Here is a 19,800-nt window from a genome sequence, read left to right as displayed (position 1 = left end):
TTTGTTTCCGCTAGTTCCATATACGGATTAATCGATTTAAATGCAGCTTCCCAAGTTGTACTGGAGTAAACTTTGTGATTAACAATTGTTATCACTAGACTATTATTAGTCTAAAAATTTGAAAGTTTTAAATCTTTTTACCTAAGAGGATACAGTGTAAAATAATCATATTTTTAATAAAAGTATTTGAATAAAATAATACGAGTTAAAAACTTATAAAATTTAATAATTATTTTTATAATAATATTACAAACTTACAAATTTTTACTATTATTTTCAACCCCACCTTCCTTCAGTCCTGTAGGTGAGTTAACAAACAATACAATAAATTATTATACTTCATAATATTATCTATGTTATAGATAGTTTTGATGATTTTAGCTACTGTTGTAGGTAGTAATAGTGATTTCTTTCTTTTGACCACTGTGAGGTATATGACTCTCCCGACATTAGCGAATACTAAATAAACATATTCAGCCACTTTCCGTAGCTCTGCATACTGTTCTTCGGAAATGCAAAGATTGAAATATTTTAGCAGCAGTTAGACACGCCGCCTGTGAGGTTCAAAATTTGAAAGAGGCGCGCGAATTTTAAAATTTAAAAACTATTCAGGACATTCCAGGACACTACAAAAACTAGGAGATATCCTGGGAGATCAGAACGATTGGCAACTCTAATACTATGTACCGTAGGTGGTAAAAATTAAGTAGGTAATTTTGGCACAAGAGAAGTTGATAGCAAAAGCTTTTTTAATAACTTAAATTTCTTTAGAATATGTTTTATATATCTTTTGGTCCATAAAAAAATAATAGTGGACTCATATTTAAGGGCAATAAAACTGTCATTATGTTTCAAGACCAGATCATGCATCTGTCCTCATCTTATCCACAGAAGCCACAGAATGAAGAAAAGAATAGACAGTATGTTTTGTAGCACCAAATAAATTGTTCAAGATACGTCATGAGCATGCTCGTCAGATATAAGATCCTCTCTAGAATAGGCGCGATGTTTATTTACTTGTATGTAAACAAGAATCAATTATTTGTACCAGATGCCTCCGGCACCTACGCAAGACTTTAGTCGTCTTTAGCCATTGAAGTGAGAGGCTTGGCAGTCGATACGACCGTGGCTTACTTAAGTTAAATAATGTGTCTACGACTTAGGAGGCACATGACGTTGCTGAGTCGTAATAATAAACCCAATTGCATTGTATTACTTATATTTCATTCGAGCACACGTGATATTTGACAAGTCTATCTTTAGCGTTGAAATGTAACGTGAGATATAATATAAAACCTCTTACATATAAACTCTTTTGTGGTAGCTGAAAGCCAGTATCAAAGTAAGTATATATTTTGCTTTAATTAATTAGTAAGTATATTAAAAAGAATCTACGTAATATCTTTTATCAGCGTGCGTATCACATTTACAAATAAAAATATAATTTATAGAACAATTAAAACGCGTGTGATAAAAACGTCCGTGACGATGCGGTCTGCAAAGCAGATGAAATAGTGGGATAAATAAAAAATAAATTTTCGTTCAAATTCAGTCGTTCAAGTTTTATCCTTTCAGAAAGTATCTAAATAATATCTAGATCTTAACCTGCTCATAAATAACTAAGGTGTTGCTATGCCTCAACTAACACCAATAAATCATAAAATTATAAGATTTAAACTCCTGTTTGCTGCCGTTGCCATATTATGGCCGCCATATGAGACCACCGTTTAATGCTCTGTTATAAAGTTAGCACACAAGACATTAAAAATTCATTTATGAATAGTCAACAACGTAGAGTAAATACACAAAAATCACTTCAATCGTCAATCATTCATCATCAGTCATCAAATTATTACATTTGTCTGTAAATATTTTCTCAATACCTAACTATTAAAAAGTAGCAGAATATACTGTGTTAATAGCAGGTGCAAATTGAAAACATTTAAGTGAACAAAGAATAAAAAACAATTAAAAAACTATCTCGGTTGTAAAGCAAATCATTGACAGCTTGTCAAAATGTCACCCCATTTCAATCGCCACCCTTAGGATTCCTATATTGATATACTTTCATTGATATGTATTATGTCCATAATTTTATACAGGATTTTGAAATGTTTAATATGTAGGTAATGTTTGGTTAATTAATTTAAGTAATGGTTAATTCTGATATTTGTTGCCGTCAGTCATCATATGTTTGTGATCCTGTCACTTCGACTTTTTTCGTTCTTTTATCGACAATAATCAATAATTCAATTATTAAGTATGCTGTTCTTATAGAATAGTGGTACAGCGTTAGTATAATATAATTATTTAATTTTGTATTTAGTTATTTTACTGTCAGAATGTACCTAATATCTGTACTACAGTAACCACACAAAAAGTTCGCTACCTACAGCGCGAAGTTGACGAAAAGTCAAATATATACCTACCTAATGAAAATATTTAAAATTAAATATCTAACGTTAATAAATTGTATGCGTTTAAAATTATTTTATTTCAAGTTTATAGGTACTTTAAGTTCTCTTCAATTTTTCTGCTACAATTGCTTGCCTAACGCTTGTTGAGATGTTAATCTATGTTAATTGCTTAGAAAACTTATAACACCGGGTTATAATTTCCTGTTATTTATTAGTAAGTGTGTTAGCTTGTACCTCCGATATGTTTGGTGTGATGAACCTAAAGCCTTGATGTGATCATATAAAAGAACTGAATCTATAAATCTATCGGCTAACAAACAAGTGCTGATCTGAAAAACGTCATTGAGTGAATTATGTATTTGTATTGCGAATAACCTATAACCTTCTCCGAAACACTCTACATCTTATGGTATAAGTAGTACTCCGATCGGTTCAGTAGTTCTAGCAGTATCACCGAAGGCATAAGGGCTCTTCATTTATAGGTAAGTATAGATTTGTCAACGTGTGGAATTTCTACCTTTGCCGTAGTTAGTGATGAACCAAATCATAATGTAAGCACATCTCATGGTTTTCAAACGAAATTTAAGATGTTACTTATAATAAAATTTATTGAAGTAGGCGTTACTTTGCGGAAATCCATAATTAAATAAATGATTTGAGTTTTCTTTAGTGTTAATTCCGCCAATATTTGTCTTTAAACAATTCGACACGTGTTTCGCCTCTACACGAGGCATCCTCAGGACGTCTTGTCTCGCCAAAATCTGGCACGAAACTCAACTTTGCGTGTCAAATTGTTTAAAGACAAATATTGGCGGAATTAACACTAAAGAAAATTCAAATCATTTATTTAATGTTTCTTATATTAAACTATTACCGCTTCTACTCATAAATAAATCTAAATACATAGTTCATATAAATTTCATTGTGACTACATTACATTCACAGACGTGTTAAAAGGTATCTCGTGTCCAGGTTTTTAACTATCCGTTTGCAAAAATCATGGGAATCCGTTCAACCCATTTTGGGTAATCTAGCAATAATACACTGGCCTTCAAAAGTAAGTATCACACTTTTAAAATTGGGATAACGTTTCAAGTTCACAAGATATACTTTCGAAATAAAAAGGACTCCAAAAAGAATTTAATTTTGTACATAAAAACTTTATAGTCGGTAACCTTCTTTTAAGAATTGGCTAAAAAAAACTTCAAAAACAAAACCATTCCTTTTTCAAAGTGGACGTTTCCGAATTACAATTTTACCATTCGCATTTTTCTTTCTGTTTTAAATTTTTTTCCAGATCGATGGGTCTTGTTTTAAAAATTTATGCTATCTGTAATATCTGTATCTATGTATTATCTGTAATTAAACTGGATCACGGATCAAGCAAATGTCGGTTTCTGGAATAGGTAGAACCTATCTACGGATCAAAAGGGCTTGAAAAGGGTTTGACTTTCATGCAAAATAGACGAAGACGATACGTGGAGAATAGCCCGGACATAATATAAATATTTAATCGATCGATTTATGAAAGCGGATGAAGCTAGGAAAGTAAATACGTACCAATTTCAGGCATTCGCAAATGGGGATTCATGTTCTTTGCAGGAGGCAGGCGTGATATTTTAGTGTTCGTAACATGTAATTTATCGGGAGAGTTTATTGTTATTTTATAATAAACGGTCTCGGATTTGAGAGCGCAGCTGCCGCCGGCATTCGTGTGAAGTCAAGGCGAACATGACTGTTATGAGAAATAAGATCAAAGATACATGTGTAGATATATATATTAATGATCTGATATTACTAGTTACGAGTTTCGTAAACATGCATAGATAAGTAATATATTATGTCGAAACTTTATTGTAAGAACACAAATTGATCTGCGAGATTTAGCTTAAAGAATTGTTTGATAATTAACAGTAGTGCCGACAGAAGTGAAAACTTGAGCAATTATGTGTGTACTTTTTGAATCTTTAAGTAATATTTTATTGTCCAGGAAATACTTTTAAATAAAGTATTTTTGGTAACGATAACGGTAACAGCGTCGCGAGTTCAAGAGTTATGCCTTTTCAATAATTTGCCAACGCGCTAAAGAAGTTTACTCTGCAAAAACTTTTTTGACCAGCCATGCTTATTGATTCCTCCGGTGTTACAAGCTTACGTTACGGCGCTGACAACTTAGCGTCAAATGTCTCAAGCTAATTTTTCCGTAATTCTAATAAAAAAGTAATACGTGCAGTCCCTTTCTAGTAACGTTGCTATTTGTGAAGTCCTCAATTGTTTATAAGCCTTCCGCGTTAGAAGACATTTTTTCTAATAGTTTTGAGGTTGCTTTTGCAATATTAAATAGCTTTTTGTTATTATAAAGCGATATTCTATGGAAAAAATATAAAACTTACCTAAATAGGGAATAAAACAATATACATAGGTTGTATTTGTATTATACATAATAATTCACTATTCCATTTTAGGCATCACCTAAGTATAAAAAATATGTTATTACTTTACGGTATATAACTAAAAAACAACCGACTTCAAAAACGCTATTCCAAAACAATAGTTACAATATGCACTAAAAAGTATAAAAATAATTGCGTATTTTTATACAATCTAATTAATCAATCTAATTCTAGTTACGATTATTGTTAGGTATTTTTGGAATGGGTGTCCTCACGACTCAAGCACATCTCACCTATAACTATGTACATGTATAGTTACAAACCTACCTTGGCTGACACCATAAATACGTAATAAGTCACTCAAACGGTTGGCTCAGTGGAAGAGCGCTCGTACGGAACGCCAGAGGTCGCGGCTTCGAGTCCCGGATCGTTCATAAAATTTTGTTTTCAAATTTTATTTGTGTATTAATCCTAGAAGTGAGGGTTATCAATTTAAAAACATAACAAATTATTTAGATTTACAAGAGCGACATCTCAAATCAATTTCCTAGTATGCAAATATTGGGGTTGATCAGGTTATCAACTGTAAAGTAAATCCTGTAGATGAAGCCACAACCTGAGAGTTGAACAAAGCATACTGTACAAGATTTTATGACGATACGTCAATCGAACGGTTAGCTCAGTTGGTTAGAGCACTGGCACGGAACGCCAGAGGTCGTGGATTCGAGTCCCGGATCGTTCATCAAATTTTGTTTTCAAATTTTATTTGTGTAATAAACAAGTAGGTTGAAATTCGCTTGAACATACATTTCCATACTAATCATAACATAGTCACTGACAGTGCACCAATTGCCATACAATCTTTTTCGTGCAAGTTTAACATAAACTGTTTTTATAATTTAAAAAAAATTATCAGCCAGCCTGCGCAACTCTCTAATAAACTCGAATATGTATGGTATTGTGCTAAAAATAATGGCGGCAAACGCTGTCTCGCTCTAACATATATTCGACTCTTTTGTTTGTTTTGGTTTGAGTGTCATGTGTTCTAAGATAGTTTAGTATGAAACATGCAGTCATATAGTCATACGAAGTATAATCCAGCTAAATTTAAAAGCGAACAGTTGCTTAAGACGTTGTGGATTTCGGTTATCTCTGTTTTTTACAAAATTATAGCCATCATCTGTCAATCTACAGAAACTATATAATATATAGTTTCTCTAGGCTGCAGCATTATTGTGTTTCAGTTTGAAGAGCTCCCTAAGTCAGTGAAATTACTATGCTATTGACACAAAACACCAAAGTGACGAGCGCAATTGCAAAGTCGTTCAGAATTATGGGTGCAATGAAGAATCCTGGGCAGCACTGCATTGTAATGGGTACTTCAGCGTATCACATAATCATCAAGTGAATGTCTTTCTCGTCTCAAATTAAAATATAATTATCCTGTCACGTGTCCTCCATATACACGTGATCAATATGGATTGTTCTGTTTTTTATTTGATTAAATTAACATACGTATTTATAATCTGTATACATAAAACATGACGTTGTATAGAGATATTGACTTACGTCAATAGTTCGACGCTTAGCCGAATTATGCAATAAAACTAGGGGAAACTGCAAATTCGAAAGTATTGATATTATAAGCGTTATTCCAAAATACTTAGCTTTGAAGTGATAACTTCTTATGGGAGGGTAAACCGCTTCGTAATGTAACTCGTTACGGCGCCAGTCTGTCTGGCTTCCCTTTCTCTCACACATATGACAGCGGTAGGCAGGCTCCTCCTTTCTCGCTCTAACCAATTGTTACTTATATAGGAATAATGATACTATTAATGTACATATTATACAAAATTGTAATATGCCATGAATTATAACTAAGAATGACATATATTTTATAATCAATAAGGTTAATTTAATAAATAACCTTCCCTCCATTATTATATTAATACCTATAAATAAAATTTAAGGAATTACCTAAGCTTTTCTCAAGTTAAACAATTTCAATGTTAAATAGTTCAACTTAGATTAGATTATCACTTCTGTCAGGTGTACCGAGACACACACTTTTTTTTTAAGAAAACTGTCCTTATGAATTGCTAAATATTTTTCGTGTTTGTTACCCCAAAACTTTACGGTTATGAACCAAGTTGGTTAAGTTTTAAATTTTTTACGATATAGGTTCCTATTTACAAAACTCCAAGTGTAGTCTAATCTCAAATATCACTGATATAGTAGGTATATTTTATTCCAGAAATATACTTATATATTTGTAATCAGCAAAGTTTAAATTAACAAAAAATAACAGACGACTTCAAAAACACTATTCCAAAACAATAGATTTAATGTGCACTAAAAAGTAGAAAAATAATTGCGTATTTTTATACAATCTAATTCTAGTTACGATTATTGTTATTTTTCGAATTGGTGCCCTTCCGCCGCGACCCGCTCTCGCCTCTCGCCTCCTCACGACTCAAGCACATCTCACCTATAGGTATGTATTTAGTAACAAACCTATCTTGGATGACAATATTTTAATTAAACGATATTTGCTCCTAAGAATTGAAGAGTTCCGTTACTTTGTCATGGATTCCGTAATCAGAACCAAACCAAACTCGCACCAAACTATCTTTGAAGTATATCCTTTCCAATAAAAAAAGAATCATCGGAATCGGTTGTCGCGATATTGAGTTATTCATATATTTATCATCCACTTTGCTATACGTATGTATCGCAAATGTAAGACTTTTATAGTTTTCTCATGGATGCCATAGTCAGATCTGGACCAAATTACAATGGGACCACACGGGAAGCACCAGCTTTTAATTATCAAAATCGGTTCACCCAGTCGAAAGTTTTGAGGTAACAAACATAAAAAAAACATACCGACGAATTGAAAACCTCCTCTTTTTTTGAAGTCGGTTAAAAAGAAAGGCCTTGCAGGTTGTCAGCATTTTGTATGTTCTATATACTTAATATATTCTAAACTTCTAGATTAGTTTCTTTGTTCTAGTCACCAAAGAGATTTTGTCTGACGTAATGCAATCGTATTTCACATCCATATCCCACATTTGCAACATGAACAAATGAAGAAATTCAATTTACCTTAGTACTCAATTATAGGTGTTAAATCTAAATCTGAACAGAATATAGGTAATGATTTCAAATAAGTGGATGACTAAAAATAATAAAATCCTATTTCATTTCCTACTAGGCATACCAAGTTACTCTTTAAAGGTAATAAACATAAATCTGAAAAAATACACTTTCTTTACTTTTTACTTTTTCCTACTTAGTTGGATACTAAGTAGGAAAAATTCCTAAAAAAATTTTCACTCGACCTACCAATTGTCATGGTTAGTAAGAATCTGAAAAAAATACTCTGTCACTCGTAAGAGGTCGCAAATTGAAAGAGATGCTTTGATATCACTTTGTGCAATGTTGTACCTTACCATCAATTTATGCTTAAAAAATTATGCCAGCAAACTTATATTTCCAGAATGCTTAACGAACAGGACCTTGTGGTGGCGAGAGCTCTGGCTGCAGAATCGAGGGAAAATTCGCCGGGAGGATCACCGGGTCCTCTGCGGAAAACCACTCTCAATAACGTTGTTGATAAGCTGAAAACATTTAGGTGAGTCAAAATATCGATTGCGCTTAATATCAATAGCCATGCATGTTCCCGCCATTTTCCAGTCCTTTATGTAGTATTCCCTATATATTATTATACTCTTTGTAGTATTGCATCAATAAAAAACGTTCATGTGTGAGACGAGTTCCTATGGAACTGTTGACTTAATTTTAATTAATGACCATAATCATAAGTGTGTCGATAAATTTAATCAATGCTTCAAGTTTACCATTTTAACCTAATAATTAAATCTCAAATTTTTGGTATGCCCTACATTATTACACACATAATATCTAAAACATTTTTCGCCATTTCTCCTGCTTGGCGATGAATAAAAACTCTATTTTTGGAACGGAACCTGATGGACTCGGAACAGTCATTATTAAAACCAAAAAAATAACACGGGATCGTAGCTTTAGTATTAGCGCGATGACACGGCAAATGACGACTACGGAACAGCACTACACTGCAGGCGTGTTCCCGCTCTTTACTCCAGGCCTCGACTGCATTCAACTGGCGCGCATTTGTACCTATTCATGAAAATAACAAAAACAAAGACTTGAGAATATATTATGTAAAAACGAAATTATTAATGTGCAATGTTTATTTTGCTATAAATATAGTAATAAGTATCAAAAATTTGTGTTATAACTGCAAGAAATTTAAATAAACAAGTTATACCGAATTTTTTCCTGCTTGTGATGTGAAACATATTTAATTACTAACTCGGTATATCTCATTCGAATATAAAAGCAAAGTAATCGGTGCAATCGAAATTTCATTTAGAATATGGATTATTATAGAGGGAACGGTAGAGTATTTAATGTTAATTTCTACACCTCCACGCGATCCTGTGAAAAACGTTCTAGAAAGTGGGGCGGCCAACGCGAACGGAGTGATTCCATAAAACTCATTTTATTCTCTTATATGTACAGAACATTAAAACAATAAATCTGCACCCACTTGGTAAAGCAGACGCCTGAAAGATTGTATGAGCAATGATGACGCCGCACCTAAACTAGAAAATATAAGAAATTAAAATAGTTTGTACCAAGTAAAAACAACAACAAGCTATAATAGTAAAGTAAATAAGAAAGCAATAGCAAGTGTCGTAGCAAGCTAAATCTTCAACTCACTTCAAATCACAACTAGAAAGAGAATTGATGATGAGAGCATTGTTGCAATAAATAATTATGAATGATTGGAGATATAAGTAATTATGCTAAAAGAAAATAGAATATTAAAATGAAATGGATTGATGTTAACTTGATTGATCAAAGGTTGTGAAACAGTGAAAGATCAACAAGCGTATATATTTCAATATTATTTTGGGTGTGGTTGACTCGGTAATTATATTGATTTTATCTGGAATAAAATTTAATTTTAATTATTACATTGAGTGTGTTGTGTATATAAATTAAGAACTAACATTAAATAGTGACCAGTGAGTCTGTCAGTTGACACTTGACATTTGACTAGAATGTCTTATCAGTTATCACTTATGTCAGCATTTTGTAATTCTCGGAAAAGTTAATAATATTACAATACATTTTGTTTTGTATTTATGAGTAGTTTATATTGAATATTTATCAAATTTGTGACACACACCTTAAATAATATCTTAATTATAAGCTGTATAATAAACTATTTGATACCTATTACCTTGTCAAATGAATTTGTATAATATTAGAATCAATGAATTAAAGAACAGCACAGTTCTGATGAGATTTATTACAATAATTATGAATTAAATAATAATTCTAAAGGACATGAGATGTAGAAGAATGGTGACATATGATTGGATTTTGTTTGTGAAGTGCTATGATGATGGATAGAAGGTGTAAATACCCAAGTACGAGTCAAGCGGCAGACGATGAAGAGGAGAGGTAATGTGCTTGAGTTCTAATTTAGACATTAAGCTGATATAATAAGCAATAAGCCATATATAATTTATGATATCACAAAGCCAATTTGATCATAGAACCATTTAATTTGAATTCGAAAATCTGTGTGTTCTAACTTCTAACCTATAACAATATCGCAATTTATATTTTACACTGTGGTTTGTGACAACATGTGAACAATTTTTTTTTTATATTTTGAAGTGTGTAAAACTGAATTATAATTATAGAATTATTCAGTCTGTCAAAAATTACCATGGTATACTTTTTTTCACAGTATTACTTGAAGTGATTACATGTACATAACCTATGATTTTCACATTACATTGTTACCAAACATTAAGATCCAAATAAACTGAGCATAGCTGACATGTTGGTGGTTGCAAATACTACAAGTATAGATAAAACAGCTATTTTCTGCAACTCAATGTCTACTGTGCACCTATTTTCTGTGGTATTCATAAACTATACTAACATGCCATTGATTGCCTCAAAGGTGTAACAGTAACAGGTCCAATCTGCCATGCTCAAGGTTTCAAGTTAAATCCCCAGATTGTGCTTATAGCTTAAAAGTTGGCACAAATTGAGACATGAATATCTACTAAAGAACTTGTGTGTCATACACTCAGTACTGACTAATAATAAATTAACTTTTGACTCATCACCATCATAATTCTGACACCATGTTTGGGTTCTGAGTTCTGGTGCAGTGTGCTGGTGCTATTTTGTTTATTAACACACTTAAGGATTCTGTGGACAACAGCTTACTTACTGTAATTATTTAGGTTGTCTGGCCACATGTGTCTGTCCTCTTGGTTCTAGATGAAGCTATCCCGCTCAAAGTCATGTGTGGGGAGTGTATGTATCTTTATTACATTTGGCTTGGCACCAACAATATGTAGCACATACAAATAATATTAAAGGTAAAGGTTTGCATAAGAGGTGTATTAAATAAAATTTTTAGTTATTTGATACTTTTCAGTTTTTTGAAGTCAGTTTTTTTAACATAGTTTAGTTTTATTTTTTATGTTTTAGTGACAGTGAATAATAATATATAATCAACCTGAATGAAAACTCCAAAAAAAAGCCGTACACAGAAAACAATTATGTCATCCACATAGACAAAAATTTTCATATAAATGTTCATAAAGTGAAAACTACTGGGCCAAACTATGTAAAATTTTTAATGGGACCAAATGGCATCTATTTCGCATCAAACAAAAGAATTACGTAAATCGGATCATAAATCTCAGAGTACATATATAAAAAAAATACTGATCGAATTGATAACCTCCTCCTTTTTGAAGTCGGTTAAAAACACTTAAGGATTCTGTGATTTTTTTTTCTGTGACAGAATGTCCATCTCTGTCATTCGACTATTTAAATTGACAGATCATTTTTATTACCTATATATATACTTTTATCAATTAATATTGTAATGATAAGAAGGCAAACTTTAGATTTGACCGGTATCAGCATTACTGCTATCTGTAGTAGGAGTGTTCAATAAGTGATATATAATACTATTTTGAATAAATATATTTTAATTTTGTTATCAATGGCCCAATTAAACTTATTATATTAAGCATTTGAGTTGGGAAATATTTTTACTTATTTTCTCAAAGAATAATAAATGTTTTAATAAGTATGATATTGTTGGAACTGGGAAACCTTTCATATTTTTTTTCCTCCACAACTCCATGCTATACTTGATAAAAAAAATTACCCTTTCAGTTACATCATTCCAATTTTTATAGAGAATTCTAATTCAATAAGCTCTTAAGTTATTATTATTATTTGTATGGCGTTGAAAGAGCGCCATCTAGTGACAGTAGAGGAAAAAGTAGTGTAAAAAATCTCACACTTTCCACTCAGATCGTTGTGGAGACGAGCGGGCCTACCATGAACTCTTATTGTGATTCAATTGACAACCTAAAATTAACTGCTTTGCTATTTCGTACCATCACGTCATTAGAGCTATCCATTTTAGGTTGATGTCAAATCAAGAAATTGAATCGCAAACTGGTTTAGTTCGTTCATTCGAACCATGAGGTAATATTGCAATCTAAACTGGATAGCTTATGTGTCAAAGTGAGCGATTCGAAAAAAGTTGCTACTTCCTTAGAGGAAAGTGAATCGCGTTGTTAATAACTTTTAAAAAATAGTGAAAACATACAGAAAAGGAAAACTTTATTGATGAAAGATGAGATGAGAATACTTTATTGGATAATGTTAACACGAGGAACAAACATAAACTTGTTAAACTTGTTATGCCTACTACTCGGTTGGGTCGAGTTAGTAAGTCTTTTGTTGGGCGATGTATATGCTTCTACAATATGATCCCAGAAAATGTACAAAACAAATGTGTTACGAAATTTAAAAGAATTGTTAAAAAACGTTTGTGTGGGAAAGGTTATTATAGCATAAACGATTTTCTTAATGACACCACGGACTGGGATTAAAGCGAACACCCTCAGGCTCTTTAATTATTAATGTTTATTGTACGATATTACATTGTAATCCATATTTTATATAAAAAAAAAGCCCGCTGAGTTTCTTGCGCCCATTCTTCGCAGGTCTGAGGCAGTCTCTTTTGAATGGGTGGTAGATTTTGACGTTCAATAAGTGATTTTAAATCCTATTTTGAATAAAAATATTTGAATTTGAATTTGGACTTTTTGTAAAACAAAATACTAAAGACGAGGCAGTAAGAGCCCGGGCTATATAAAGCCTGTTCGCAAGAACGAATTAATCAATGGAGGTGCGTTCATAACTCGTTTTTTTTACGAAGCACGCATTTAATTTGTAATTCAAAGAAAGATACATATTTATATTACTATTATTTATTAAGTACAAAAAAGGGCTTAATGGTTTATAATTTGCCGCTAGCGCAATTTTAAAATGTATTTTTAGTATTTTCTACTCAAAAAAACCGCTAAATCGGGGTTTCGAAACGTAACGCATATGGTTCGAATAAGAGACACAAACTTATGCAACGACTGTAGAGCATCATCTTTTTCTCACACCGCGGATCACAGACAATTTTATTTCGTTCATTCTTCATAAGCGATCCAAACGCCATTCAGTAAAAGGCACTTTATGGTATACTTTTAGGTACCTAAACTGAACTGCATCGGAATCGCATCGCTAATTAAAAGTTGATGGTAGGCCTTCAGGCGTATCGATATTTCCGTGTAATACTTTTTACGCTGTCACCATCTTTACGATGTACTATAATAGTACGGAACACCAGAGTGCTGTAAATATATAAATAGATTAAAATGATATCAGTTGTACTGAATCACACCAACTAGCCCACTAATTATTCATTAATTCTACCATGAATTATTCAATTATTCGAGCGGCCGGCGTCTCGCAATGTTTACTAAAATTTATTGGCTAGACGTCGCGATTAGAATCTGTGGCCACTTTCACTGACAATTATTCTAAATATTTTATACTAGTTGACCCGACAGACGTTCTTTATACAATAAATAAAATAATGTTTTTATATGAACTTGTCAATAATATATCATAACATCAAAAATTACTTCTTATATATGCACCCTGCTGTCGTAATGAAATTGTTTCACAGCAGAACTGTCAAACCGTGCGTCAATAAATTCTCTCATAGAAAATATGTATGGACACATCAAAGGAAAAACAAATTTGTTGTTTTTATTTAATTTAGCAGCATTTTCCTATGTATTTTTACCTTTTAAACCTTCTCTGGACTTCCACAAATAATTCAAGACCAAAATTAGCCAAATTGGTCCAGCCGTTCTCGAGTTTTAGCGAGACTAACGAACAGCAATTCATTTTTATATATATAGATTATAGATTTACAATATACTAGCTTATAGAAAAACAGAGCGTCCAGGAGAGAAGAACAACTCTAACACGGACCAGTAAAAAAATAATGACTCTGTGTCACCTTACATAACAGTGTAGCACCAAAACAAGCCGATTAACGTGTGAATACATAGCCTCACGCACACACTTACACTCCTACAGGCCGATAGGCGGCCATTATGAGAATTGTCATCGTCTATGACAGATCCGTTTGCGTCTCAATAAAATATTTAAAAAATGCCGTCGTGCGTTGTGATAAAGTGTAAAAACGATACTTTATAAGTATTTGTGGCCATATATGATTATTTAAGGGAGAAAAAATCGTGTAACTAGTATCCCCAGTAACCGCACACACACTAGCATAACGGTGCTTCACTTGCTAATATCACGGCGCGGAGTCCTTCTTTTTTTACTCGTCCGTGCTCTCTAATGGAGATACTGCAACATAAAAAACGTAAGTTATTGTAACCGATTTTTACTGACAAGTTGTAAACAGTCAGCTACGCTTAGCATTACCTCCTTAGTTTTTGGCATTACCATATACATATAGTAAATTACAGTCAGGCCCACATTTTTTTTAATTGGAAATAAGGGACGAGACGAGCAGGACGTTCAGCTGATGGTAATTGATACGTCCTGTCCATTGCAACGCAGTGCCGCTCAGGATTCTTGAAAAACCCAGAAATTCTGAGCGGCACTACAAATGCGCTCGTCACCTTGAGTCGTATGATGTTAAGTCTCATTTGCCCAGTGATTTCACTAGATGCGGACCCTTCAGACCGAAACACAGTAATGCTTACACGTTACTGCTTCACGGCAGAAATAGGCGCCGTTGTGGTACCCATAATCTAGCCGGCATCCTGTGCAGATGAGCCTCCCACTTTTGCCGTTAAAAAGATCAAACAGTTGAATGACCTGGCTGGGAGTTTCTTATCACTTCTTCTCCCCATGTCAAAGCACCTTTACGAACATGATGTAGCTTCATTACGTTTACCAAATGTTGTTGCAATATGTATTGTTATTGTCACTCCCTATTAGTCTAGTCAACAAGTCCCTTTTTGGTCAACTTTTTTCAGCAATCTCCGAAAATTATGATTGAGCTGTCATTCGATTCGGAATGGCATCTTGATGGTTTTCGAAAAAAAAAAATGAAGTTCCGTTTGCAAAAATGAAAATTAATAATTTTTTAATTTTTCCAACGGGTTTCTATTTTAAGACCTTTCAAAAGTTGGTAAAGAGATAAATTTCTATTTCATTGACAAATCAAAATTGATCGCATACTATCGGGCGGTGCGGTCGTCTATAATAAAATAAATAAAATAAAAAGCCATTTATTCCCATAGTAAATTACATAATTAAGATAATTATAAATAAACTTATAATTATTGTAAGTAAACTTAACTTAAGCCTAATATTGTAAGAACTTAAAAAGAGAATAGTTTTATGTTAGTATTTTTTTTTCTTTTTATTAATAATAAATGTTTAATTAGTAGTATGGCCTCTTTGGGTGAAGACCTCCTCCATTTTTTTCCACACTATTCGGTCTTTGCCCAATATTAGACAGTCTTTTCCAGCGTATTCAATCACATCATCAGCCCACCTCTTACACGGTCTTCCAACTTTGCTTAGCGGTCGTCTATACGATAGTATATTCTAAGTCTGTGGTTTATATCAATTTAAGTGAATGTTATCTTGTGAGCGGACAGGTTGCTCAATAAAACACTTTCTCGTTCTGCACGTCACCTGATCTTATCGTAGATCGAAAATATTACTCATACATTTATTTTTATAACAGACTAGCTGACCCGACAGACGTTGTTCTGTATATAATAAATAAAATAATGTTATTATATGATTTTGTCAATAACTAACTTCCTAATATATGCACCCTGCTGTCGTAATGAAATTGTTTCACAGCAGAACTGTCAAACCGTGCGTCAATAAATTCTCTCATAGAAATTATGTGTGGACACATCAAAGGAAAAACAAATTTGTTGTTTTTATTTAATTTAGCAGCATTTTCCTATTTATTCACCTTTTAAACCTTCTCTGGACTTCCACAATTCAAGATCGAACTGGACCGATTTGGCAAATTCAAGACCTAAATTTGCCAAATCGGTCCAGCCGTTCTCGAGTTTTAGCGAGACTAACGAATAGCAATTCATTTTTATATATATTGACTACAAAAAGGAGATTTTAAATTTATTTTTACTTCTCAGATGGCATCATTTATATATACACTTGTTATAGTTAATAAATCATCATATTTGTTGGATGCAATTTCTAATTGTGACAGTAATCACGACCATCATGCTCACGAAGCATCCGTAAGGAATTTTCAGATTGTGTGAACAAACAATGAATTCAGGCTCTAAAGCTTGATGCATGTTATATTATCTAATATATAAAATTCTCATGTCGCGGTGTTTGTAGTTAAACTCTTTAGAAACGGCTTGACCGATTCTCATGAAATTTTGAGTGCATATTGGGTAGGTCTGAAAATCGGACAACATGTATTTTTCATCCCCCTAAATGTTAAGGGTGGTCCACGCCATTTTTTTTTTAAATTTTCGATCAACAGTTACTATTGTATCGCGATTTTAATATCGGCAATACAACGTTTGCTGGGTCAGCTAGTAATTTATATTATAAAAACACGACTCATATATTGGATGCAGTACCTTACCTTAAACTAATTTGTTATGTATATTACAGCCATTGTAAAATACTCTATTTGATTGAAAGGTTCTATGTTCTTCTCACGAGCTCAACTATTTACGAACATATAGTAAATTCAGTAATATAAAAGAAATATTTCTAGTGACTATTCAAAAGAGCTTAGTCTAAGCCTAAATTAATTAATTTTATTTCACTTTGACTTTATACCATTATGTAGAAACCTATGCGTGTTTGTCATCCTCTTCCATAAAAAAACATTATAATAATTCGATAAACCTTATTCCATAAACTTTATTCCATAACCCTTATTTTTTTTTAAATATTGACACACTTTTTACACAAATTATCTTGACCCAAATTAGGCACATATTTAGCCTGTGTTATATGGGTGGCAAGATAACGATATATTTAATACAATATACTTACTTAAATATATATAAACATACATAAATACATGGAAACATCCATGACTCGGAAACAAACATCCATTTTCATCATATAAATGTTTGCACCTACCGGGATTCGAACCAGGGACCTCTAGCTTAGTAGGTAGGATCGCTAACCACTCCGCTATACAGGTCGTTAAAATAATATATCCCCGAACATCCTTCTATATTGACTTGGTAAATAGTTAATAAGAATATTTAACAAAAGGTCAACAAAATCAATAATAATTTCTCGCTACGGTTAATATTTTATTTATCACATATTTGTTTATATACTACATTGTATTGTGTGTAACAATAATTCTCACACGCGCTTAAAACGTGGCTGTTTATATCACACGTCGATATTAAACTGAATTAGGGTTGGCGACCACACTATTAAATATTTATTTAAGTACACGCGCTATTTATAACCTAGGTCCTAGAGAATCATTGAGAGCAAAATTCAAAGAAATTAACATCTCGACTGTTGCTTCTCAATATATTCTTGATAATGTAATGTATGTTCATAGGCACATAAGTGAATTTGACAGAAACTGTCAAGACCATAATGTTAACACCAGGAACAGACATAAACTGATGATGCCTACTACTCGGCTAAGTCGAGTTAGTAAGTTGTGGGGCGATGTATATGCTTTTACAACAAGATCCCAGAAAATGTTCAAAACAAAAGTATTACGTTATACAAAAGAATTGTTAAAAAACGTTTGTGTGGTAAAGGTTACTATAACATAAATGACTTTCTTAATGATACCACAGATTGGGAATGGAGTGACCGCCCTCAGGCTATTAAATAATAAGTTTAATTGTACAATATTACTTTGTAAACATATTTATTCGATGAAAAAAAAAAGCCCACTGAGTTTGTTGCGCCCATTCTTCTCAGGTCTGAGGCATTCATTTTGGAATGGGTGGTAGTTTTTTTGACTTTCAATAAGTGATGTCACATCCTATTTTGAATAAAAATATTTGAATTTGAACAGTATTCGTTTAAATTAAAGAAAGTACTTACTAAAAATACTGTTTTTATTTAAAGGCACGAGAATCTTTGAAAATATGCTTTTAAATCTTGAAAAAAGAAATGCTGAAGGCACTCTTTCTTTTCGTATTAATGCTGATATATGGCGAAGATTGAAAAAAAAAACATTTATTCTCTATTATAAGTATAGGTAAGTTCAAATTAATTTGTACGGAACCATCGGTGGGCTGGTCCGACTCGCACTTATACAGTTTTTTTAAACTGACTGAATTCAATATAGTGTAAAGCAGTCAGGAGAAAATTAAAACAGAATTCCAACACAAATCACTGTATTATGTACAGATTTTACAATTATAACTTAACTTTCAAATATAAACTCTAGGAATTATTTAACACTAACACTACAGAATAATCAATTTAAAAAAAATCAAATTTCTGTATTTGATAAAATATATACAAAATTACTTTTAATCTACTTATTTACTTACTTAATTTACAATTAAGCCTTATATAATTACGTAGGTATCAGAAAACTTATTTCTACAACCCTATCTACGTGTTGAGGGATAAAACTTTATTATGCTTAAAAACTAATACATAAGGTTTGTGGGGGAAAATCCAGGAAACTGGGAAAACCTGGCTATTTGCTATCGATAATCAATTTAATCCCGAGCAAGGCATTATATACCCTTCGCCACCCCTCTCCTCTCCTTACTCCCTCGCCTCACCACTCCTCACCCCTCCTCTACTCGCCTCAACTTCACACCGCTACACTAGCGCCACCACTCAGACACCCGCTGCTCACTTCACTCTTGACTCGTTACAATAGTTTATCAAAGTTGACAACCCTAAATACACAGTACAGTAGGAGCTACTATCAGTCGAACTGTGGTCTACATTATCGCGTGTGGAGTGACGACGACGAACCGAGGCGTCAGTACTCAGTTAGCTGTCGACAAGAGACGTTTACGCGTGTGCTGCAAGTGTTCCACTTATTGATAATTCGTAACCCAGCCTTGCGGTCAAACGATCCCGTCCAACGGGCTGTGGCCGCGCTAAATTTTGCAATACTAGAAGGTTGCTATTGAGCAATCCGCGCTGTAATGGACTGATAGTGTCTACAATGTTGTCAATGGAGTCGCTCTGGTGTAGCTCCGAGTCGGAGCTGTCCTCGCTGAGGATGTGCAAGAACGCGGAGAGAGAGTTCAGGTTCAAACGTAAACCCACCAAGAGTCTGATCCCTCAGGCGCTGTTGCACCTTCAACCGGAGACTGCATCACGCCATCAGCGCCAACGTCGATCTGGCACATGGCCGTAAGTAAACAAACACCTCATTTCTCATAATTAGCATATTATTGTCTTACGAGGAATCATTGCCATCAATTTTTTCCATACAAACATCAGACTGCTTTCTCCTTGATTTTAATAATGACGACGACGATATAGTCGAGTAATTAGTGAGCTGCGAACTGAGCTAGAGGCCCCGGTTTCGAATCCCGGTA

General features: G+C 33.2%; 2 protein-coding genes across 4 annotated transcripts in view; both read left to right on the top strand.

Annotated features, from left to right (window-relative positions):
• The first annotated feature begins 1,135 nt into the window (after positions 1-1,135).
• LOC126965974 (NAD kinase-like) overlaps positions 1,136-19,800 on the top strand; it is an 83,480-nt gene continuing 64,815 nt past the window's right edge. Inside the window, exons 1-2 of one of the 3 annotated variants that reach the window (XM_050809825.1) lie at positions 1,136-1,342; positions 8,310-8,444. In XM_050809825.1, the coding sequence (XP_050665782.1) occupies positions 8,311-8,444 (134 nt within the window). In that variant the 5' untranslated portion in view covers positions 1,136-1,342; position 8,310. Of the gene's footprint in view, positions 1,343-8,309; positions 8,445-10,025; positions 10,328-19,226; positions 19,613-19,800 lie in introns of those variants that run through there. The other 2 variants (XM_050809827.1, XM_050809824.1) reach the window with 2 other exon arrangements.
• The window catches only part of LOC126966024 (39S ribosomal protein L41, mitochondrial), a 68,998-nt gene continuing 67,848 nt past the window's right edge, over positions 18,651-19,800 (top strand). The window contains exon 1 of the mRNA XM_050809900.1: positions 18,651-18,660. The gene's annotated coding sequence lies outside the window, so the exon portion shown is untranslated. The remainder of the gene's footprint in view (positions 18,661-19,800) is intronic.

Source organism: Leptidea sinapis, chromosome 9, assembly GCF_905404315.1.
Source record: "Leptidea sinapis chromosome 9, ilLepSina1.1, whole genome shotgun sequence".
Lineage (NCBI taxonomy): Eukaryota > Metazoa > Arthropoda > Insecta > Lepidoptera > Pieridae > Leptidea > Leptidea sinapis.
The sequence above is the reverse complement of the archived record's forward strand: the minus strand, read 5'-3'. Positions and strand labels throughout refer to the sequence as shown.